A 25,215-nucleotide genomic window follows, 5' to 3' on the forward strand; every position below is an offset into this window, starting at 1 on the left:
ACTTATAGTCATATTACAATTGTAATTAGTTGTTTTGTACTAAACTGTGTTTAATATAAGTTTATGTTAACTAGCTGCCATCAGATTGTTTGGCTCTGCACTAATACAAAAGAGACTGGTTAGCAGCTCATCACTATAAACCACTTGGCAGCTGAGCCAAATCATCAGCTACTGAATTTCTCATTTGGTTGGGGAGACATCAGTGCTAAAGTGCCGTGCTGGCTCTGTACTAGGGTTAAGGGACTGCGCAGCAATCGCACGGTCCCTAATCCTAGTATGGCATGGCGCCGTAACAATGGCGGCTCCCTGTGTATATGAGCTCCACCATTGTGACGTGATGGACACATAGCGTCCGCACATCGCACAGCATCTGTGATGTCACAAGTGCGCCATTGGTGCACTCACGAAGTCCACCCTGAAGGGCAAAAATAACTTGCTTTTCACAGGTTCTTTTTCCTCTGCAGGGAAGGCGTGCGGTTTGGTGGCTGCGGCTTCCTGCGGAGGAAAAATGGGCACCGGCAGGCCTCCCTTTTTGAGAGGTCTGTATCGCGCCATAATGTGGATTACAATGTCAGGCAGTTTTTATACCCAATTCTGCCTGCCTTTTAATTACATCCTGCTTGCATCCTTCCCTGATGGCTTTCACAGGACATCTCATAGAAAGCCACTCTTATACATGGGGAATGGGGTGGGGTGGGAGCTGGGTGAGATGGGAGACACACAGTACAATCCCTCTGATATCTACAAACTGAGGTCCTAAACAGGGCTGAGAGGTAATACACTCAAAACAAAGTGAAGCATAATCCACATGTTCAGAATAAGTACATGTTACAGTTCTCCTGGACTTGGCACTTCAGAATGGGTGAATGTTGTCCTATATAAAACAACTGAACAAACCAAGACATCTCTCCAATAAGAATTAGAAGGGCTAGAGTAATGTCAGAAGACTTAAATGGTACTTGCACAAACTGTTTATCTGGTACTCATCTTCTGAATCAGAAGGTATCCCTCCCAGAAAGAAATGAACAGATACCCCAGAGGCTTAAGCTTCTTCCTGTGGGTTATCCTCTCAATTTGCACAGGAAGACCTGTCCTCTAAGGCTTGCAGCCTTGACATGTGGATTATCTCTGGTCAAGCTTTTCAGTAGTGACCTCTGAGTAGTTTGACCATAGTGCTTCTGGTCACTTTTCATGCTAAAGAATTTTTGGTCCACCCATACTTAGTTCAAGGATTACATGAAAAAGTAAGTAATCACATCTTCTAATCTGGTTATGATTATATGTAGTTTAATCATATCTCTTTTGATCATCTTTTTCTTATGCATAAGTTCCCATCTTTCTAGCTTTTTGTTCAGGTATCTGACATATTCCTAATAAACGTTGTTGCAGATTGCAGGTCTTTTTTCTTTTTTACGCTATGTTACACCTTTGCAGGAACAGAAGGCCACACATTCATACTGTGACAAATACATTTCCACAAAGCTATTTACACTAAAAGTCTCTCTGGAGCTGCTGCCACTAATTTCAATTCTTCAGGTATGATGGTTGAAACATTTCAATCTGATTATTAGGTCAGAGAGGTTCAGCCTGTTGGGAAACCCTTCCTGATGATCTTTCGAAACATTGGTTGCCAGAAATACATACCATTTCCTCTGAGTTATTATGGGCCAGATTAGTGGATGGGTTGCTTAGCTGGCACCTTGAACTGAAGGAAGGTGAATTTTCCCCCCTCTGATTCTTAATGAGTGCATTTCTCTTCCTGCAGAACAGAAATGCAATGAACCTAATTTCTCAACACAGAGAGAGTAGGCAAGAGGCCCATTGCCAAAAAAAACGTCTTGTGAAATCAAGCATTGCAAACGCAACAGTTAAATGGAAAAACTGAGCCCCTTGGACATCAATGGCAGGGGCATGAAGTGGACTCTGGAAAAGCCAGAATAGCAGGTTGATGACAGCATGCAGAGAGAAGGAATTCCAGATCAGGTCCAGATACCTGAACAAATATCTAAAGGGCTAATTAAAATATACACACTGACACATATGCCGAGGGGGGGGGGGTGGAGACCAAAAACAAAAGCAGTATCATGCATGGCCTCTTCCAGACAGACATTGTCATAGCCAATTGTTAAAAATTTATTCTCAACATGACAATTTTAGAAGCTGTTTAAACAGTTTCAGACAACAATTTTCTCACAGACTTATGGTTTCAAAGGAAGACTGGAAGATCTGTCTCGAGCAAAGGCATGTAAAACTACAGAAACTCTTCACTGATTTGTCTAATATCAAGATTCTAAAACAGCATCATAATAATCTGGAGTCTTGTCTCATGATATTCCAGATCATGAAACATAAATTAATGAATAAAGAACTAGGAATGTACCTAATTACTAAAGGAAGAAAAATCCCCAGAAATATGGTAGCTATACATGGAGTAAGGTAAAGGTATTTCCCTTCTGACAAAGTTGTCATGTCTGACCGTAGAGGGTGGTGCTCATCTCCATTACTAAGCAGAAGAGCCAGCATTGCCGGAGGCTACTATGTGATCATGTGGCCAGCATGACTGCACAAAACACTGTTACCTTACCACTGAAGTGGTACCTATTTATCTACTTGCATTTGCATGCTTTCAAACTGCTAGAATGGCAGAAGCTGGGACGAGTGGCGGAACCTCACCCTATCATGTGGCACCTGAGTCTCAATCTGCCAACCTTCTGATCTTGCAATCAACAGAGTCAGCGTCTTAACCACTTGTGTTATTATGCTTTATTTATATAACGCTGTAGATTTACACAGCGCTGTACATACAAAAAATAAAATAGATAAAAGTAAACCTGCCCATGATATACAATCTAAGAAATAATAGCATAATATATACAGTGTGCCCACGTCATAAACAGGCGCACTATACGCGGATTTGAGCATACGTTTAAACTCATGTAGAGCCACGTGGGAGTGCGCGGGGCACAAGGGGCAGCACGCGCACACCACCACTGCACCACCGCGTGCACAAGCCCCATTCAAGTGAATGGGGCTTCAGCATATGGGTTTTCTGGCTTACGCAGGGGGTGTGTGTGTTCCGGAACAGATCCCCTGCGTAAACCAAGGGTGCGCTGTATAAATAATACATAACAATACAGGAAAGGGTACAATAAAGTAAAGCAGGCAACTAATTAAAAACGTCAAATAACATATAATAGTCATGCAATGCCTGGGAACAGGATGGTCTTCAACTCAGTTTTGAAACTGGTTAAAGAAGTGATGACCCGTGTTCGTGGGGGAAGGAGATTCCAGGAGTGAGAGGCAACAAGTGAAAAGGAATGAATCTGGGATGGGCAGAGAAAATCCTATGCTGAGACAGGAAACCTTGACTACTAGAATGGAGGGCCTGAGCTGGAAGGTGAGGAGAAAGAAGGTTAGATAAATAAGGAGGGGCCAACCTGTGCAGGGCTTTAAAAGTCTACAGGAGAAGTTTATGCTGAATATGGAGGGGAAGCCAGTGAAGGGATGATAATAGAGGAGAAACATAGTCAATGCGGTGAGCGCATGTAATAATGCGTGCAGCTGAATGCTGGACAGAAATTAAAGGACGGAGGTGAGAGAGAGGAAGCCCTGCCAGAAGGAGGTTACAATAATCTAGTTGTGAGATGACCAGAGTGTGGACCAGAGTCTTGGCAGCAGAGGCCGAAAGAAATAGATGGATTTTAGCAATATTGTAGAGAAAGAATCTACAGGCCTTGGTCACCGCGTCCCATTATCCCCAGGAACCAGAGTAGAGGTCTCCAGAGCTTCCGTGGACTCAATTGTACTGGATCATTTTGAGTCGGTGAGTACTGAGGAAGTGGACAAGATCCTTCAAAGTGTTAGGAAGACAACTATCATGTTGCGCCGCATAATGAATGCATCACTCAGGGAAGGGCGATTTCCATCCAGCTTAAAATTGGCCATAGTAAAACCGCTGTTAAAAAAGCCCTCCCTAGACCCCCTGATGCATAATAATTATCGGCCTGTTTCGCTGCTACCTTTTTTGGGGAAGGTGATCAAGAGGGCAGTTGCAATCCAGCTTCAATCAGTCTTGGATGATACTGATTTTCTAGACCCATTTCAAACCGGCTTCCGGGCGGGCTATGGAGTTGAGACTGCCATGGTCGCCCTGGTCGATGATCTCCGTCTGGGCATGGACAGGGGTAGCGTGTCCCTGTTAGTGCTCTTAGACATCTCAGTGGCTTTTGATACCACTGACCATGGTATCCTTCTGGAACGCCTGAGGGAGTTGGGTATCGGGGGCACTGCACTCCAGTGGTTCCGTTCCTACCTCTCGGGTAGACTCCAGATGGTGCAGCTGGGGGACGTGTGCTCTGATAAGAGGGCGCTTACATCTGGTGTCCCTCAAGGAGCCATTCTGTCCCCCATGCTATTCAACATTTACATGAAACCGCTGGGAGAGATCATCCAGAGACACGGGGCGAGGTGTTATCAGTACGCTGATGACACCCAAATATGTTTCTCTGTGTCTCCGACTGATGCAGCGACCAAGGATGGCATCTCTCCTCTAAATGCCTGTCTGGAGTCGGTAATGGGCTGGATGAGGGAAAACAGACTCAGTTTGAATCCAGAGAAAACGGAAGTGCTCGTGATAGGTTCCCCGGGCCCGGGGAAGGATATTTGTCCACCTGTCCTGAACGGGGTCACGCTCCCCTTAAAGGACTCCATTCGCAGTCTGGGGGTGCTTCTGGACTTGTCGCTCTGCCTTACATCTCAGGTGGATGCGACGGTCAGGAGCACCTATTATCAGCTTCGGCTGATACACCAGCTGCAACCCTACCTGGGCCGGGGGGACCTTGAAACGGTGGTACATGCTCTGGTGACCTCTCGGTTGGATTTCTGTAATGCGCTCTACATGGGGCAACCCTTGTACCACACTCGGAAGCTTCAACTGGTTCAGAACATGGCAGCAAGACTGGTCACTGGATCCTCCAGGACCAGCCACATAACACCTGTCTTGAAAGATCTACATTGGCTGCCTATTCACTTCCGGGCGCAATACAAGGTATTGGTTATAACCTAAAAAGCCCTAAATGGCTTGGGCCCAGGGTACTTGGAGAACCGCCTCTCCCCATACAATTCGCCCAGCGCTCTCAGATCAGCCGGGAAGCAACTGTTGAGGGTTCCAGACACAAAACATGCTGCAACTGCTCAGAGGGCGTATTCTATCTCGGCCCCGCAGCTCTGGAACTCTCTTCCCGGCGAGCTCCGCTCAGTCACCTCCCTTGACCAATTTAGGAAGAGGTTAAAAACCTTCCTCTTCGAACAAGCCTTTCCCCAGACATTGTAACATCTGTTATCTCCCCACTGCACACTGCACATGCACTTTTGAGTCAGCTAGTCTGTAGGTTTTAGCTTGTATTTTTTAACCTTGTTTTAATTGTTTTTATATTGATGTATTGATTGATTGTTGTTACAATTTGTATATTGTATACAACCATGTTACCCGCTTTGATCTACCCAGGAAAAGCGGGCTACAAATAAATGATTTATTATTATTATTATTATTTATTATCTCATCACTGGCTATGTTGAGTAGGGCTCATGGGAGATGCAAGTCAGTGACAGCAGAAGGGTCACACAGCTCCCATAGGTCTTTTAGAAAGATTTACTAGTTTCTCGCTTATGTCAGAAACTACTGAGTCTAGAATATGGAATCCCTAGACATTAATACTGCTCCTCTGTGTGGTGAGCCATCAAGTTACAGAACAAAGCAGAGGCCATCAGTGCTATTGTAAACTCAACAAATAAAATTCCTAAGTCATTCTGTCCTATCCTAGGGTAGTAGCAAGGTCTAACAGTCGAAGCTCAATACAGGTAAGGTCACATTCTACAAAAGGAGCAGCCAGGCAAGCAGAAGCCATAAACTAAGGGGCTCTCCAGACAGGTAATTTAGATGGGGGGGGGGTCTAAAGTCTATATCAATCAACAGTCTTGCATTTGAAACCAATCACAGCAACAACAACCAAGAATGGATTAGGGATGCAAAGAATACTTATTCCCAGTTCAAAAAATGGGGTTCCTGATAGTTGGGAAGCCTTGTCGAAAAGAAGAGTGAGAATATTGAACAATTTTCTTCCTGTATTCAAATGTCCTGAAATGTGGTGGAGGAATTATTTTGCATAAAAAGCCATGTGTTCTGATGGAGCAAAGAAATTTCCCCCCACAAAATCCTTGTTTTCTGAGCAGAAAACAGTTTCCTGTGAAGGAAAACATATTTCTACACAGCAAACAGGTTTTCACACAAAACTGGTGAGAAAACTAACATAATTATTTATCCTCATGTGCAAGGATGGAAAAAGTTGAGGAGTTACATGCCCTAGCTAGGGCATTCCAAGAGTTAAGCTAAGCCCCGTCCAAGGCCAGAAACTGTCAGATTAAATTGCAAGAGTCAGAGTAGCCAAGGAATACAGGGAATAGCTGACAAAACAAGTTGCACACATTGTTCACTGCAACATTACTGAATCAAAACTGAACCATTTACAGCTGAGCTCCCTGAGCCTTATTGAGAGGTCTGGTGTGGGCATTTTGACATTGCTTCACCCAAGAAGACCTCTTAGTCCCAAGCAGAGAGCTAAACACTCCTCTGGGTAGCTTTGAAGCAAGCCTGATTTCACTTGGCATGAGTTCTATGGATTAGAAGGAGGTTCATTCTCTCTGTCTGATTCCAGGGTCATGCTGCCACCATTCAAACCAAAGGTCCACAAGGGCAATGAGTTCCTATTTTTAGTATATGTGTTGCCGAAGGGAGCATGGCAATGAGTCCCTTAGTATCCTCAGTTTTGTGGGGAGTGGAGGGCTCGTGAATTTGTATGTGAGTAATAGAGGCTTCCACCATTCAACTTCAACCTGGAAAACATTATCTGAGCGGACAATTTTCTATCACAGGCAGCATGTTCCAGTATCAGTTCAGAATGAGGAGGAGTGTCCTTGAGACAATTTAAGGGGAAGACAGGGCAAGCTGAAGCAGTGTGAGGTTGAAAGGGGATATTAACCAAAGAAAACAAACATTTCACATATGAAGCTTTGTGCTTACGAGTAAGCCCTGTCCTTGGAGTTCCATATGCGTATCTCTAGCCACATTAATCTACAGCCACATTATCTCAGAAAGTTCTACCAAATCAGGAAAGCATTGTGTATATGTGATTGTGTATGTGTGTTTTCTTGATGATACAATTTTTATCTTCCACAGGTCAAGTCTTCTGCACATCAATAATTCTCTGTAAAACTCTCACTGATTAAAAAAACAAAACCCAATTCTTAATTTCAGCCCAAGACAAGACAAAACAGTAGTTAAAACTACCAGCTAAAATGAATATAGACCTAATGCCTATTTTATTAAAGGCAACACAGACGAGCAGAAGACTAAAGCTCCCATATTTGATTTGAACAGCTCAAATTCCTGCTGTGGTTCAAAAGGTCACTCAGAATCTTATGAGGGATAAAGTGAGGGATGATACTGGAACTTATTCTAGCAATAACTAAGTTCCAAGCAAACATATACAAATCTCAGAAGAAGCAAGTCCTTAATATCCTGCTCTGTCATCAGGCCCACACTTTCTGTCTCCCACATTACAGACTATGAAGACATCAGGCCAAAGGCAGGAAACAGCCTGTTAGATAGGTCATTTTGACCGATCAAAGTTGTTGCACTGCTCAAAGACAACTCTTTCATCATCATCCAGACGTGGATAACAACAGTTCCACACAACATCTCCCTTAAGACAGTAGGTCATTGGTATCCACTGGGGTTTGGTTCTAGGACACACACACACACACACACACACACACACACACACACACCCTGTGGATATCAAAATCTATGGATATTCAAGTCCCATTATATACAATGGTGTAATAAAAAGGTGTCCTTTATATAAAATGGCAAAATCAAGGTATGATTTTTGGATTTTATTTTAAAAGAATTTTAAGCCATGGATGGTTGAATCTGTGGATACAGAAGGCCAACTGTAATTCTACAATGCACACTCCATGTGCAAGATTCTTTTTTTACTCAGAAATAAGTCCTATTTGTTGTAATTACAATGCTCCTGAAACTGGTGCATGATTGCTCTCCACTTTTCTTGGGGCTGAGAAGCTTCTCTCACCCTACACATTCTTCCATCAGGGATAATGCAGGTCTTGGAGCTCCATACTGTTATACAGTGGTGCCTCGGGTTACGAAATTAATTCGTTCCGTGGCACCGTTCGTAACCCGAAAAGCCTTCGTAAGCCGAATTGCCATAGGCGCTAATGGGGAAAAGCCGCGATTCCGTGCGAAAAAGCCGAAAAAAGCACCAAAAGTTTTTTCGTAACCCGAAAAAACATTCGTAACCCGAAACAATAATTCCCTATGGGATTTTTTCGTATCCCGAAAATTTCGTAACCTGGGTATTTCGTATCCCGAGGTACCACTGTATCTGAACTGAGACTGGAAGCAATAGTGGGAAAGTGGGAGACCAAGTGTGATGAGAATCCCCTCTTCTTGCTATGTTTCTGATAGGCAAGGGGAACTCCTGTTGAGTGAGGATCTAGGGAGGAAGAGAGGTATCTCCCGCATCTTTTACAGGCCTCATTGGGACTGCTTGCATGCTGAAGGTTCTCCTCCTCTGTCATAGAAAGTGTTGAGAATTGCACCCATCTATCCATCAAAGTGTTCTTGTTTGGTATATTTTAATGAGATTCATGAGCCAATAAGGTTTTATTTTTATTTGGGGGTTAGAGAACCTCTTTCTGTTAAATTGCCTTGGATCTCGTTTTGGAAGAAGGGGGGATATAAGCAAAATAAATAAATAAATAAATAAATAAATGGCCATATTTGCTTGGCAATAAACTCTCAGGGGCTAACTGAAGTTTGGGCTAGAAAAAAAATCCCCACCATTACCACCACCACTTTTTCAGCTATCCCCCTTTTCTGTTTCAGACACTGTACATTTTCTCTATTCTACTATCCTTCCTCACACAACAGGTTGCTGGGAGAGGGAAGGTATCTCCTTCCAGAGATCTGAATGAATCTCTTCTATAAGTCTATAACCTTCATGGTATGATTCTTGCGTTGGTTGCACATTCAGAAAAGTATGTTTTTGCAGCCCACTGTTACTGAAACTTGGACAAATTGTTTGAAACAGTATATAGCTGTAGCATCTGTTGAACAACTGCCACCACAAGGCTATGCTTTGCCAATAGCATTGCACAAAGAACAGAAGAAAACACCACAACTGCAGGGTTTTAAAAAACCACTTGTATATACCAAAAGAGAGGGTGGGTGGGGGACAGCATAAAAGAGGATGGTGCCTCAAACCTTGAAGAGCTTCAAACTAGGGGCATCTCAACTATTGCAGCAACTCTGGACCCAAACACTTACTTCCCAGAGTTCTAGCCCCCAATTATATCCTTAACTACAACTTGCATGTGAAAATGTTATGGTTGTTACTCAGTGTCCCAGTTACCAACTGTTATAAGCCATTTCTACAAGACACAGAGGCTGATAGGAAATAGCTTGTGTAAGTTGTCAGGAAAGAACATCATAGAAATGGTAACAGTCTCCAGCTATTAGTTCTCTAAAAGCTGCATGAAATATGTTTGCAGTTCATTTACAAAGAGGAAAGCATTCATTCTGGCAAACGGCTCAAAGTCAAAGAGGCAAGACAAGACAGGCAAGGAGGCCTGTTTAAAGCAGATGTGACCACAGAAGCATAAGGATGCCAAGCAACCTCAATTTTGTGAACAGGACCATGGGAATCTAGGGTGAGATCATGACACATTCAAGGGGAAAACTAATGGAATCAAGAGTTTTTCCTCCTTCTGCACCCCATTAACTTTCTGTCACATACTGTATACCCTTTATGCAAAGTTCAACCAATATTTATTTAAGGCAAGATGTTAGAAACACTACTAGTCACTTGGACACAATATCTCATAGACTCCAAGTAGAAAAACCGGGTTCTTCTTGGTGCACACGGATGACGTAATCAGTGTGCCATTGGCACACTGTGACGAGACCATGATGCAGGTGTGGCAGCCGGAGGTGAGGACGCTGCACCATGCTTGCATCATGCATGCGCACCCTGTATGGACAGGAGCCCGGCATGATGGTGTCGGTGGCACGTTCTAGAGTTCCAGAGCATGCTGTTGCTGCATGCTCCAGAACTCTAGAATCGGCGCAAGCACGCCGTTTCTTGCCCATCTGTCTCGGGCCTAAAACACACATATTCCATAAAAACCACCCTGTTGTGATTATATGTTAAATGCTTGATTAAATAAAAATGTCTTGGCTTGTCAACAGAAGGCAAATTGGGGGGAGGTCCCAGAGGCAACCACCAAGAAGATGCTCTCTTGTGTTCTCATCAATCAAGATGGTGGTGGGACCTAGAGAAGGTGGTGGGACCAAGCCTTCTCCTGAAGATCTTAGTGTTCAGCAAGGTTGATATGGGGAGATATAGTTCTTCAAACAGGACCTAAGCGGTATAGGGTTTTACAGAATATAGGCTGAAGCAGCCATATGACACTTATATGGGAAGAAATTCATCATTACATACACTGCTAAGACAGACGAGACTAGGTACTCTCAGAGCAATTTGGCCATAAAATGGATAAGCAACCCATCATAATATGTGAACTTTCCACATGGTATGCCACTGTGTGAAGAAATGTGTTTTTGCTCCTTTGGACCTTATCCAAGAGATCCCAATAGAAGAAGAGTGGATTTCTCACATTTCCGTCTGCCATTTGTTAACTGCAATGGGCAGCGTTAAGTTCAAAAAAGAGCTAGCCTAACAATGCCATCTATGCTTCTTTCCACATTTATTTAGATATCACATGTCATACGGAGGCAAAATGGTGTAATTCAAGTATATTCCTGTTAACGTTATTGGCCCCATTTTCTCTTCTTCCTAAAGTACCTTCAAGATGGATATAAATTAATATTAAGCAGTTGGATCTAACTTGATAGATTTATTAAGATAGATAAATTTAGGCCCGGTACATACCACCAATAAGCGGCATACCAGGGCCAATACTACGGTTAGGGACCACACGCAACCGCACAGTCCCTAACCCTAGTACATACAGATGGCGTAACAATGGTGGTGCCCTGTGTACACAGGTGCCACCATTGTTACATAAGTGCCACACAGCATCTGTACATGGCAGCGCCACACTTACATAACAAGTGCGCCAGTGGTGCACTTGTTATCCCGCCCCTGCAGCTTAAAAAGGACCCACTTTTCTCGGGTTCTTTTTCTTCTGCAGGGAAGCCGTACAGTTTGGTGGCTGTGGCTTCCCTCCAGAGGAAAAGCAGGCGCCGGCTTTTCGGCAGTCTGTACTGCGCCTTAGGCAATTTATTAAGTTACATTATTAATAGAATATTAAGATGCTGAATCAAACTTAATTCAATTCAGCCTGCTTTTTATTTTTCCCACCCCATTTCTAGAGTTCATCATATTATGTAAAAGGATGGCAGGGTAGCCTCACTCTTCGGCTACTTCCAGCTGGATAAACTGAAGACTTCAGGGCTAAACTACACATCCAAGGGGGGAAATTTAATGGGAAGCTTGTGTGAGAATAATTTCCTCATAATAAGTTTACTAATGATTTCTCTGCTTCTAGTAACTGGAATGAAATTTGCCCTGCCCATTTTCTCAATTTCAAGGGGATCTGAGAATGAGTCCATAATTGCCTTTTCCTTTTTGTTGTTCTTCCAGTTTTACTTGATATCAATAGCAGATTCTTGCAGGTCAAAGCAATATATTTCAAGCATAAGCAGCTCTAAAGAATACAAGGAAGGAAGAGAACAGGAGACTGCAAGTTGGGAAAGATAGTTCACTTGGGTTTTTTGTTGTTGTTATCATCCATGATGATGATGATGATGATGATGATGATGATGCAGGATTCAACTCAGTTTTCACTAACATGTGCCAGCTGGCATCTTTTGGTGCCAAAGGATTATTGAGGCACATGTCCAGAGTCTCACTGAAAAAAATGGGCAGGAAGGTCTCTAAAGATGGCAAGGTTGTTTTATTTCATTTTGAAGTGAAATAATACAGATTATCATTGGGCCTGTACAGATAGGCCAAAATAAAGCTGCTTTGAGTCACTTTGGAGGTATGCTGTTTAAATGATGCATGCGTTTTAAGAGGCCAGAAGCTCTGCCAAAGCTGTGGTCCAGTCCTTAGGATGGAAGCGTGGCTTTGGCGTGGCTTCTGGCCTCTTAGGATGCATGCATCATTTAAACAGCATACCTCCAAAGTGACCCGAAGCAGCTTTATTTTGGCCTTTCTGTCTGGGCCCATGATTACTGAAAAAGAGAGTGCTACATGAGACCATTAAGGTAGGGCTCTTGAAGCACCTAACATTGTACTGCTTTTAGTATCTCCTGTCCTTTTTGCACTTAGCTATTGAGAGCTGAGAACCAGAGTGGTTTGAGCGTTGAACTATGACATTAGAGACTGGGTTCCGAATACTCGCTTGGCTAAAGAAATCGACTGTGTGATCTTGGTTAGGTCACATTTTCTCAGCCTCAAATGAATGTGTGTGAGCAAACCTTCTCTGAACAAATCTTGTCAAGAAAATCCCGTGATATTATTATGCCTTAGGTTTGCCATAAGTTTAAAAAAAAATTGAAGGCACACAACAACAAATTTCATATTCTACCACCTGCAATATGTTCCAGTAAAGGATTTCCCTACCTCTTAACAGAGAAATGTGCATTTGCCAGTTGCACTAATGTGGCCATGTTGCTTTCACAGCTTGAATAAATCAAATGATGATTTTCAATTTCAGTCTCCTGTACATTTAGCTGATCCAATTTTTCTTACAATGCAGTCTTGCCAGGAAAATATCATCCATGTACATGCATACATAGAGACATTCTTCACAGCAGAGTCTCCGTGGCCATGCATCTGGATTAGGCTGAACTGAAGAAAGCTGATGTAACAAGGGACAGGAGAGAGGGAAGCTAAAAGACTGCTACCTCTGTTTTTATAAATTAGTGACAACTGGGTAGCTCATACATGTAATCAGACAGCATGGACATAAAGACTCCCTAAAGAGAGGCTGAAAGTTTGCTTTGGCCTGAGATTTATTTTCACACTTTCCCTGTGTATTATGATTCTCACTGTATTTGCTATTAACTCATTTGTTTGGGCAGATGTGGGCTCACCCCAGTGTATGCACAGCAGGAATTTTGGGCTTCTGCATCAGAAGACAGGCTTGTTCTCTCCTCTCTTTTTTGTTTTTCCCATTAATATTGCAAGGCTGGTAAGTTCCAAGAGGACTGAACTCCCACACATGGCAAGGCCAGAGAGGTAGGCAATTTGTGTGAGACATTTATATTGGACATGATAAATGATCCTTGTAGGAAGTTGCTTTCAATACAGATTTAAACCTCTAGAATTTCACTATTTGACTCTCCTGTGTAGTGACGCAGAAAGAAGTCAAAGGTCTCAGGTAGGAGCAGCAGGTGGTCACGCCCAAAATTCTTTAAAATCCTCTTTATTTTTGGAGAGAAGACTTCTGTTCACATTGCCTTGACAGTGAGATGATGCTAACTAAAACTTTTAAAATTCTAGTAGGTATTTGATCAGGCAGAATTAGCAAAATTTTAAAGGGAAACACAGGTCACCAAAGGCAACCTTGGCCTGTTACAGACAGCCAAAATAAAGCTGCTTCGAGTCACAGTGGAGGTTTGGTGTTTCAATGATGCATGCGTCCTAAGAGTCCAGAAGTCGCACCAAAGCCACGTTCCAGCCCTAAGGACTGGAGTGTGGCTTTGGTGTGGCTTCTGGACTCTTAGGACGCATGCGCTGCATCATTGAACAACCATACCTCCACTGTGACTCGAAGCAGCTTTATTTTGGCTGTCTGTAACAGGCCATAGTCATATCACAGTAGAGCAGTATGAGACATTCAAATGCTTACATGTTATAAAACCATGCAAGGTAAGGTATCAAGGGCCCTCATTATCTATGCCACACTCATAAATATATTTTTACATTCCCTTCCTGCCCCTTCATACTTTTCCTCACTTTAACTAATGTACCATCACAACTTTCCTGCCAACATCCTTTGATAAGTGATATACGTAATTAATGTCACTATGGCCAAGGCTAAGCTGGTCCCATGAACAGAGTTCCAACTACACTACAACTTCTTCAGTTATCAAGGAAAAAAGATAGGCTAATGTAAAACATGTGACCATCGTGTTTCCATCAGCTCTAAAGTTACATATTATGTTGGAAACTGATTGCTCCTTGATCATAAGGTAGTGGTGATCAGTCATCAGAACTGGAAATGTGGCCACAGGCAGAGGGACAAAATATTATTTATTACAGGGACATATTTAATACAGATAAGTGAAAAGCAAAAAGACAGTGGCTTGGATCCGTAACTGAATGGAAGGCTACCCACAATAAATTTCTTGCTCCCTCCTTGCTCCTGTAACCACCTACATCCCTTTTCTAAAATCTTTTCATTCAGTAACCCCATCCCACATTGTTTAGCACAAATATTCTAGCCTTTCGGAGAGGCTTTTCAGGAAAATTTAGGGATATTTGGTATCTGTATATTAAGCAAAAAGTAGCAGGGCTTGTGTAATATATGCTTAAGGCAGAAGCAAGAGTAATGTTCTTGTAAGGTATCTTGTGTTTATTATTTCAAGAAATCCAGCTTGGGTTAGGCAAGGAGACTGGCAAAAGAAGTTGGCCTATGCTTGATTACAAGCCCCCCCCCCCCCTCAAAAATAGGTTGGCTGACGTGTGAGGGGAAAACTTGCCAGTAATATTGGGGAGCAAGCCCCATGGTTGCTCCTTCCCAGACAAAGGGGCTCGACAGACCGGTCATTTCAGCCAGCCTGAGGTTGGAGTTGGGGTGGGGCATCCACATGACACACAAGGCACACATGGCATTCCTCTGGTGCTGCGTCTACGTGACACAGCACCAAAGGAGTGCAGAAAAGCCATGTGCTGGTAGCTATGGAACCCTTTCCAGGGCGCAAAAAGAAACTGTTTTTGTGGCTCCTTTTTGTGCTGCAGAAAGGAGAGATTGGGGCCAAGGCATGTAGTTGCCACGGCCCTGATCCAGCGCTAAAAGGGGTGGCTGCAGGCCACCCCTTGGGGACAGTCTGTCAAGCCCCAAAGGGAACAAAGAGACTAACGTCTTGAAAAAGTGAGAAATGACCTCAACTTTTAAGAAATATGCAAAAGGCTTGAGTACAAAGAGCAAAGATACAGAGAGAGAGAGAGAAACTGCAGTCATTATCTGTCTCTCCCCTTTCAGTAATCACTTTATACAAGCATTGAGAGGTTGTGCAGACCAATCCTAAGGGGTGGCCTGCAGCCACCTCCAGCTGTGCCAGATAGGGGCTGCAGCAACCGCATGCTACGACCCCATCTGGCCTTTCCAGGGCACAACAAGGAGCTGCAATAAGCAACTCCTTTTTGCACCCTGAAAGGGCACCACAGCTGTAGCCCCACGGCTTTAAAGCGCTCCTTTGGAGCTGCATCGTATAAATGCAATGCCAGAGGAGCACTGTGATGCTGCATGCCATGTGGAGCAGTGTGCTGTATCACACCGCCATAGGGGTGGAGTTGGGGCATGCATCATATAGACGCCACCCCAGGCCAGCCTTAATGGCCAGTCTACACAGCCCCTGAGACTTCTTTGTTTCCAACAGAGAGCTCAAGAAACTTTCCAACTGTGAACATCCTTCCATTCACTTATCTTAGGATCTAATCTCTTTTTTATCTGAAGTCAAAAGAGGGGCATTTGTCCCTCAATTATTTTGCCTAGCATCACTAAGGCTGCAATTTTATGCAAATGTACTTTTAAGACCTACTAGATACTGTAGCCTAAATCCTATTGTGATTTCCAAGTAGGGTAAATCTAAAGAAACAATGGGAACTGGGTAAATCAACATTTATGTAGTAAATTAACATTTATGTACATTCCACTGAGTCAATGGTTTGCTCTAATTGGGACTAGAAAATTATGGATAGCAAGAAGAGGAAGGACTTATTATCCACACACAGTCAATGTGAACAGGTTCAACCACACTTATGATGTTTTTGTACCATGAATAAAAAAATTACTAACAACTTCTAACAGTATTTAGATTCAAAGGGTAATTCTAAGGAATTGACATGATATCTCTATCCCACCAGTGGTCATGGCATCAGTGGGAGAGCTGACCCCATCATTTCAGGGAGAAGTTGCATCCAATCCCACCCTCATCCTCTTTGAACTATAAACCACCTGGCTCTATCCTGAGAAATACTGGACAGAATGACTTCATGACAGAAGTTTGTCAAATGCCAAACACTGAATTCAACAGCATTTATCCAGATGCCTATAGGAAGAAAGGTAGCCACATCTTGCCAGCTAGACTGCCAACCACCTAACCTGGGAAGACACCTTCCAACAGAACAGTCGAAATTCAGGAGCGAGCACACTCTCTTGAGATAAATTCATCTTTCTCATCCAAAGTAAAACAAAATCTGAAATCCACAAAAGAGTGATACAGTGGGCCCTCGGTATCCATCACGGTTTGGTTCCTGGACCTCCCATGGATATCAAAATCCATGGATGTTCAAGTCTCATTAAATATAGTGGTATAGTAAAATGGTGTTGCTTTTATAAAATGGCAAAATCACAGTTTGCTTTTTAGTATTTATATGTTTTTAAAAATACAGTATTTTCAAGCTGTGGATAGTTGAATCCGCGAATAAAAAAATCATGGATACAGGGGGCTGACTGTACCTTTATTGGCCAACCAAAATGCACAAAACACATCATGCAAGCTCCATTGGCTTCTTCATCAGTTCAGTTAGTTTGGAGGGTCCTAATGAAGATCAACAAAAATAGCATCTGATACAAAATTTAGACCTGTGACTCTAACATTGGGCTCAAGCAGACTGGTGGCTTGGAGTGGCCTCTGGAGTGACACCCTGATTGTCCCAGGACCGTGGGGACTAGACATCACAGTCCCGAAGCCAGCCCCTGCTGTGGTACTAAATGGGTGGAATTGGGTCACCTTAGGCAGCCTCTGAGCAGCTTCCAGCCACGTCACGGGTATGCGTCATCTGCATGGCACGCCCCTGAAACTGCCAGAAGCCACACATTTTGGCTTATCTTTTTTGGGCCATTATCACTTTTCTTCTCCTGTATGCTTCTTTAATATCTTTTGCCTGATGAAAAAGCCAGTGGAGCTTTGAAAGCTTGAGTGATGTGTTTTGTGCATTTTGGTTAGCCAAGAAAGGTACTGTCGTTTTGTGGATTTTGTTTTATTTTAATGTATGGCCAACATGGCCATGAATGTTTCCTTCTCTTCCAAAATTGTGAAATCACTGGATACCTGTGGCTTCTGCCACTGTTGCAAATTTCAGTCAGTTAGCTCAGTAAATACTTTCAGTTTACACTTCTTACTATTTCTCTTTCCATCTCTGGAGAATCCTTTAGTGAAAGCACTCAGAAGAACTTCTGAGAAAGTGAATGCTACATAGTCATGCATGGATCTACCTACTGCACTCCTAACCCCACAAAAAATTCCAAGAGAAAGAATGAATTTTCCTAGTTGCCTTGCTGGAATGCAAATGCTCAGGGCTTGAGCACTATGACAGCAATTCATCTGCAGTTCTATGACATGAGACTAAGATTCCAGAGTCAGCTCTCAGTTGCCTCCCTAGCCAGAAATTTCTCCTAAAAATGTGTTTGAAATGTATAACTTGAAGATCAAAATCTTTCAGCATGAGACCCTAGGGCAGTGAGAGGGTGGGAGGAGCAGCATTTTACTTATGAGATGTCACTGTTTAAATAACTCTGAGGACTCCCAGCTGCTACTGCTGTTTTCACTTAAACTTGTATATCCAGACACAACAAAAGATAGCTATACCACAATCTTTTCCCCAGTGCGCAACCTGACAAAGGGCTATAACTGCAGTGGTTTGCAAAAAAAGTTCTGCATTGAGCTGCAGAAAATGGGCAGCTACAGAATGGGCTGTTGTTGCTGCTGCTGCTGCTGCTGCTGCTGCTGCTGCTGCTGCTGCTGCTGCTACAAAATAGGACCACAGCCCACATTTATACAAGTCAACCAAGATTAGTCTGAGAGAGGGAAACAGAATTCCTGGTAAATTGGGACTAAGGTGAGCGACAGAGCTCTGAAAAGTTACTTTTTCAGATTATAGCTCCCACAGTCTCTTAGCCTACATGGTTACTAGTCATTCTAGAGGTTCTAGGACTGTAATTAAAAAATAACTTTTTTGAGATATGGCAAGGAAGCAACTGGAATCAGTGACTCAGCAAAGTAAGTTACTAAAACTTAAGCACCCTCCACAAAAGTCTGGTAAATTATTAAAGTTTTATACCTCCGTGTGTGTGCATGCACTTTCAAGTCACCCATCAACTTATGGCGACTCCTTGAATTTCATAGCAGTTTCTTAGGGAAGGAATGCTAGTTCCTTCCTCTGAAATATAGCCTGGTATTTGTTGGTGGCAGATGATATCCCAGTTGAACTACTACAATGCACACAGACAGAAGCAACTTTAGTGTTAACTAAAATATGCCAACAGTCTGGAAACAATATATACTCTCTCTCTCTCTCTCTCTCTCTCTCAAACACACACACACACACACACACACACACCAATCCACAAGAAAGAAGATAAAAAAGACTGCAGCAACTATAGGACAATAGCATTAATCTCACATAAAGCTTAATAATATAATAAATAATGCAAGCAAAATAATGCTCAAAATTCTGCAGCGTATACTGCAACCATACATGGGAAGAGAAATTCCAGAGCAGCAAGCAGGATTCAGGAAAGGAAGAAGCACCAGAGACCACATCGCAAGCATACGATAGCTAATAGAGCACACCAAAGAATTCCAGAAAAAAATCAGCATGTGTTTCACAGACTATAGCAGAGTATTTGACTATATAGACCACAAAATGCTATGGAATACACTCAAAGCCACTACATTTGATAGTCCTGATCTGTATCAGTATCAAGGACAAGGAAATCTGTATCAAGGACAAGAGGCTTTAGTCAGAACAGAATTTGTAGAAACAGAGTGGTTCCCAGTAGGTAAATGGGTCAGGCAAGGCAGCATCCTATAACCTTATTTCTTCAGTTTATATGTTGAAAACATCATAAGAAAAGCAGAGTTATAATCAGAAGAAGGAGGAGTGAAGATAGGAGGAACACCGACATCCTAAGAAATGTGGATGACACCATAATATTGGTGGAAGGTTTGGAAGAGTTAATAAAGAAGGTCAACAACAAAAGTGCAAAGGCAAGTTTAATGCTGAACATGAAAAAAACAAAAATAATGATCACCGAAGAAATACGTAAATTCAATCTAGACAATCAGGAAATTGAAATAGTTAAAGAATTCCTGTACCTAGGATCAAACATTGACCAGAATGGTGACTGCAGTCAAGAAGTAAGAAGACTGGGAATGGGAAGGGCATCTATGAAAGAACTAGAAAAGATCTTAAAGACTAAAGACATACAAGTGAAAACTAAAGTCAGAACAGTGCAGGCCACTGTATTCCCAGTCATCATGTATGGATGTGGGAGCAGGATAGTGAAGGAAGCAGACAGAAATAAAATCAATTCATTCAAAACATGGTGCTGGAGAAGAGTGCTTAGAATATTGTGGACAGCTCCTTGAATAGATCAGACCAGAGCTCTTCTTGGGAGCCAAGATAATCATGTTGAGTCTATGGTACTTTGGCTGCATAATAAGATGGCATGGATCATGAGAAAAAGCAATAATGCTATGAAAGGTAGAGGGTAGAAGAAGATGGGGAAGACCGCACACCATATGGATGGACTCAATCAGGGGGGTTACGGGCATGACCTTGTGGGAGTGTAGTGGAGTCTCCTTCCTTGGAGGTCTTTAAGCAGAGGCTAGATGGCCATCTGTTGGGGATGCTTTGATTTGGATTTCCTGCATGGCGGGGGTTTGGACTGGATGGCCCTTGTGGTCTCTTCCAACTCTATGATTCTATGATTCTATGACCTGAGCAGAGCACTGGAAGATAGAGATACTTGGAGATGCCTCATCCACAGGGTCACCAAGATTCGGAATTGACTTAAGGGCAGCTAACAACAACAAGCCTCCTTATGTCCTTCAAATTCAGCCTTAAACATGGGAATTCTTGTTTTCTTCCAAATGAATTTTCATTTTAATTTCCCTGTGGTTACAAGCTGTGACAATTTTGCGGCAAGGCCTGTGATTTTTATTAGACTAACAATGGGAATCTATCTGTCAATTCAAGTCTAAAAATTTCTGCTCACTACCAAATGAAGAGCGTTATTATGAACTTGGCAGGTTGTCATTACATGGGCACACAACCTTTTCAGCCTTGAGGGCCAGGTGTGGTGTTGGCTGAGACGACACATCCAACCACCCCCTCAATGTTTGAGCTCTCTCACACACAATTTCCACTGAAAATATTGTGTATCTGCCACTACTAGAAATTGGGGCCTCATCTGCACTACAGAAATAATGCAGTTTGACACCACTCTGACTGCCATGGCTCAGTGCTATAGAATAGTGAAATTTGTAGTTTTGTGGGATATTTAGCTTTCTCTGTCAGAGAGCAATGGTGCCACTACACTACACTACAAATCTCAGGATTCCATAGCATTGAGTCGTGGCAGTTAAAGAGATGTCAAATTATATTATTTCAGCAGTGAAACAGCATTCTCACTGAAGAGACGCTATTGGTCAACCAAACTGTGCTAGATGCACTACTTTGACTCAGTGTAAGGCAGTTTCATACGTGCTCCCCTCCCTCTAGTATTTTAAAATAGATTTCTGATTTCATAAGCTTAAATACTGAAGCGGTGTATAGCCACTACAAATACAAAAATCAAAAGGAAGAAGAAAACACCTTCTTCATAGCCCATAATTAAGTCATAATTATCATCATTTCTGGCTGTAAGTCTGATGGTTTTGTTCAGCCTTGTGCAACTGACTCAGAGTCAACCCTAGCAGCCAAGCAGGCAATCTATTTGCCAGCTGGATCTGTCCAGGGGCTCGCCACAACTTGCTGCTGACAGGCAAAGTTTCTAGGTATGCTGTCTCTGAACGTTTTTGGGAAACCTGTAGCAGAAATAGCAATGTTCACCTACCTGCCGGAACACGAGCTGAAAGTAGGGAGTGTCTGTATTAGAGGTGCATGAGCTCTCACTCTTTGGCCCAAAAGGGTAAAATAATTTGTGAGTGTTCAACTTGAACCAGAAAGATTTGAAGATCTCTTAGGCATGCAGTGCTAATGCTCACAAATGCTAAAGGGTACTTGTGAAAAGCTTACTTTGGCATCTCCTGCTTTACCAGCATCTCAGCTGATATCTCCCTATGCACAAGAGAAGATGGCAGCAGAGCAAAAATAAAACTGCAGTATCATACTACCCTTATACAAATCTATGGTGACACCACAGTTGGGATATTGTGTACAATGCTGGTTATGCATGTGAAAAATAATATTGCAGATTCAAAAGAAGTGTAGGAAAAGGCAACCAAACTAAAAGCTAGTGAAACATCCCTGTGAAGAAAACTTAAAATACTGTATGTGATATTTAGCTTCAAAACAAGGTGAGTAAAATGAGGTAAAGTAAAGAGGGAGAAGCTTTTCTCAGCCTCACAATACTAGAACCTGGAATCATCTGCTGAAGCTGAATAATGACAGATTCAGTTCAGATTAAAGGAAATACTTCTTTGCAAAGTGTGTAGTTAAACAGTGCACTTCGCTATCACAAAAAGTGGTGATACATGATTTAAAGGGGTTAAGATGAATTAACAGAGGATGGGGGTTATCCATGGTTTAAAATCAGGATGCATATATGTTATCTCCAGTACCAGGTATAATATTACCTCAGTCTATCAAAAGTAACAAAGGTAAAAGATTTTTCTTTTAAAAATGGACTACATTTGGTGCATTTTACCAAAATACCATCTAAAAAAAAATTTCCTAATGTAAAAACATGGAGAGCTTCTTTGGAAATTAAGTGTTCTCTGCCTAACAAAGGAACTTGTAACTTCGCAAAGGATGGGGGCAACTACAACCCCCAGAATTCTTCTATCAATGATGTCTGGAAGTAATGATTCTGGGAACTGTAATCCATGAAGTAAGATTTCTGTGCTTTGCATCTGTGGTGTCTCATTTGTTCAAAAATTAAAAACACTAAGGAATTCTCTACCTGGCTTTGCCTGTTCTAGCAAACTAGCTTAACTTCCCTAACCAAGTACTGTAATTCTATTAAATTCTACATCCTCAGAGAGAGAATGCCTTTCAGGAAAAAGACAGAAAGCTGTTGTAACAGGTAAATATATAATTGTGAGATTCGTGCACAAATTAACAGCAGCTATTCTTTTTCTTAAAGCCATAGGTATCAACATATCCCATTTTTCCATCTCACAATATCCTGTCACACACAGGGATGGAGATTTGTTTGCCGGTATGTTTTTAGTTTTTGTTTCGTAAGTTATTTGGCAAATAAATTTATCTGCCCCAACGTTGTCCCCCAAGAAAGGGTGGAGATTAGTATATGACAGCCGTAACCACTTGAGAGGAGTTTGCATTTCTCTGTGGGACAAAGAATCAATAAACACTGCAGTACAACTTCACAGCTGGAGTATTTATGCAATGCCATATGATGGTAGAGAGACAGCTTTCTCTCTTTTTCTAGAAAGTATAGCACTGGCCCAAGAGGTTTACAATCTTCCCACTGGATATGCACAAGAGAGAGCAAAACGACATTGAAAAGAAACAATCAGTGTGTGATTGTAAGACAGCATACTTCAGAAGATTGGAGTCCACACCCAGTTTCTTCTTTGGGCAATACAGTGGTAAGACTGACTGCATGAACCTCTTGGAAAGCTCTCTCTTTTTAAAAAAAATCAATACAACAGAATCAGAAAGGGCACACTCAGCAATCCACTTGGAGTAATTCAACATTAGGATCATCTCAGAGTCGTCATTTCAGGGTGCTTCAGCATTGACCTTTACAGCATAATGTTTCCTGTTTTTCCCCCCTCCACCCATAAATGTATACCTTTTGAATAAAAAGGTGCAGCAATGCATGAAGGCCTTACCAAGGCAGTTGTGGCCATCATGTGCCAGGCGGAAGCCATCGTAGCAGGTACATCGATAATTCCCAGGGATATTGACACATTCATGGACACAGCCAGCATTGTCATCACGCTCACATTCATCCACATCTGCACATAGAAGAGAAATGATCAGTGTGCTGGGAGAACATCAGAACCAATAATTACCAATGTTACTTCTGTCTCAAAAATCCACTAATGGATTTAAACAGACTATTCAAATTTATGCTACAACAAAATTGCTTAGATTTATTTTAGTTGCCCTTAAATAAAATTTTAATATATTATTTAACAAATTAAATCCTGCTTTAGTAAATGCAGCCAATCATAGACAGATACATTTGATACAGTTTAAGCTGATGTACCCCTAAACATATATCAGAAACCTATCATCCATGCTCAGCATTTGGCCCCACTTCATTAATAAAACTCCCATAAGTGTATGATTTTTACATCAAATGCAGAATGGATGCATAACTTCCATTGCCCAACAGAATCCAAGGAAAATTATCATTTGTTTTCTACTGTCTCCTTTCACATTATCAGGCCATTGAATCATAGAACCATAGGTCAGAAACTAATGGATACAGCAGCATCAACACCATGATGAGGTGGTGTTCCACAAGTTCTGTGATCTGAGAGTCCAGACTTCACAATTTTCTTTCAACATGGCCTTGATACAATGATCATTCACTGGAAATAAAACTTTAATGCTGCTTCTGAAGCAGCCAAAGTAATTGGCAGGACAGAAATAATTCCAGTAGCCCATCTTTTTTGCCTCACTTAAACCCAGCTATAGAGTAACTCACCCATTCCTTTGATTCAAAATTTCATCACCAGAAGTCCAGAAGAAAGTGTCAAATTAAATGAACAAAAAATGAGTGCACACTGTTGACAGTATGTTGCAATAACAGATTCTTCCTTCTCTGACTATATATTGTAGCATACAGCTGGATATATATTAATTGTTTTTCAAAAAAAGAAGACATTTCTCCCATCAGTACATTCCTATGCTACATATGGGCAGCTATCCACATAGCATATAATGTCCACCATAACCTCATGGAAGTTTTTTTCAGCCCTGTTGAGTGGTGAAAACTAAAGACATCTGAACTTTAGAGTCTGGGTATAGAATAAGGAATGCTGCAACAGTATTCACTGAATTTTCTAGGCCTCGGAGAATTACCTGAGGGTACCAAGTTTAAAACTAAGTGAATATAATTAAGCTGTAAGATAATTAAAGCTCTGTCAAGTAAGTGCTAGAGTAGAGACTTGGAGCACCTCTAAGATGCTGGGTTTCCCAAAAGAAAAAAAGGGGAAAAGTGAAATAAAAAATCCATTAATTAAGTGAAATAAAATTAAAACCTGGCCGAAAAACCCTTATTGTAACCATATTGTCTGGAACTATAACAAAATTGACTGCATGCTTGTAAGAAATAGTTCAGAAAGTTCATTGCAACCAATGCACAGTTCATAAAAAGCTCATTAAAATGTAATGTTTTGTTCTACTTAATGGCTAAATAGAGACGCAGTTAGATTTCTACCCAATTTTTGCTTCTACCAGCAGGCCTACCCTCCCTACCTTTGCAGTGCTTCCCATCCCCAGTGTAGCCAGATTTGCAGATGCATTTGTATGATTTAGGAGTGTTCTGGCAGATGGCATCAATGTGGCAGTTGTCAGTTCCATCAACACATTCATCAATATCTGCAAAGGAAAGGGGGAAAGTGACATCATAAAAGCCTTTACTTTTTAAAATACACCATCCAACTTTTATTCTGGAAAACTACGAAACTGAATTTGTATTCAGTTGTAGAGTAGGCATAGTTAACACAATATCAGTGAAATCTCCACTTGGATCACTATTGTGTTCCAGAAAGGGTGTGCCTCAAAGTGCTAAGTCAGTTTTGAGGATTTTGGCAAACCTTTGCTCAATAGCCAAGACTTGGATCTGACATAATGATTCGTGTATGCTGAAACAGCCTATTAAGTGTTGGTCACTAGACTGTGATGAAGATGTTTTATGCCCCAAATGTCACATGCAAGACCTGACTTTCCCTAG

At 41.9% G+C, this 25,215-nt stretch overlaps 1 protein-coding gene across 4 annotated transcripts in view; it reads right to left on the minus strand.

The window, feature by feature from the left end:
* The window catches only part of SCUBE3 (signal peptide, CUB domain and EGF like domain containing 3), a 177,224-nt gene that overhangs the window by 108,165 nt on the left and 43,844 nt on the right, over positions 1-25,215 (minus strand). For all 4 annotated transcript variants that reach the window (XM_042464257.1, XM_042464254.1, XM_042464256.1 and 1 more), the window contains exons 2-3: positions 24,738-24,860; positions 23,141-23,266 (exon numbers count right to left, since the gene is read on the minus strand). In XM_042464257.1, the coding sequence (XP_042320191.1) occupies positions 23,141-23,266; positions 24,738-24,860 (249 nt within the window). The remainder of the gene's footprint in view (positions 1-23,140; positions 23,267-24,737; positions 24,861-25,215) is intronic.

This window comes from Sceloporus undulatus, chromosome 4, assembly GCF_019175285.1.
Source record: "Sceloporus undulatus isolate JIND9_A2432 ecotype Alabama chromosome 4, SceUnd_v1.1, whole genome shotgun sequence".
NCBI classification, from domain to species: domain Eukaryota; kingdom Metazoa; phylum Chordata; class Lepidosauria; order Squamata; family Phrynosomatidae; genus Sceloporus; species Sceloporus undulatus.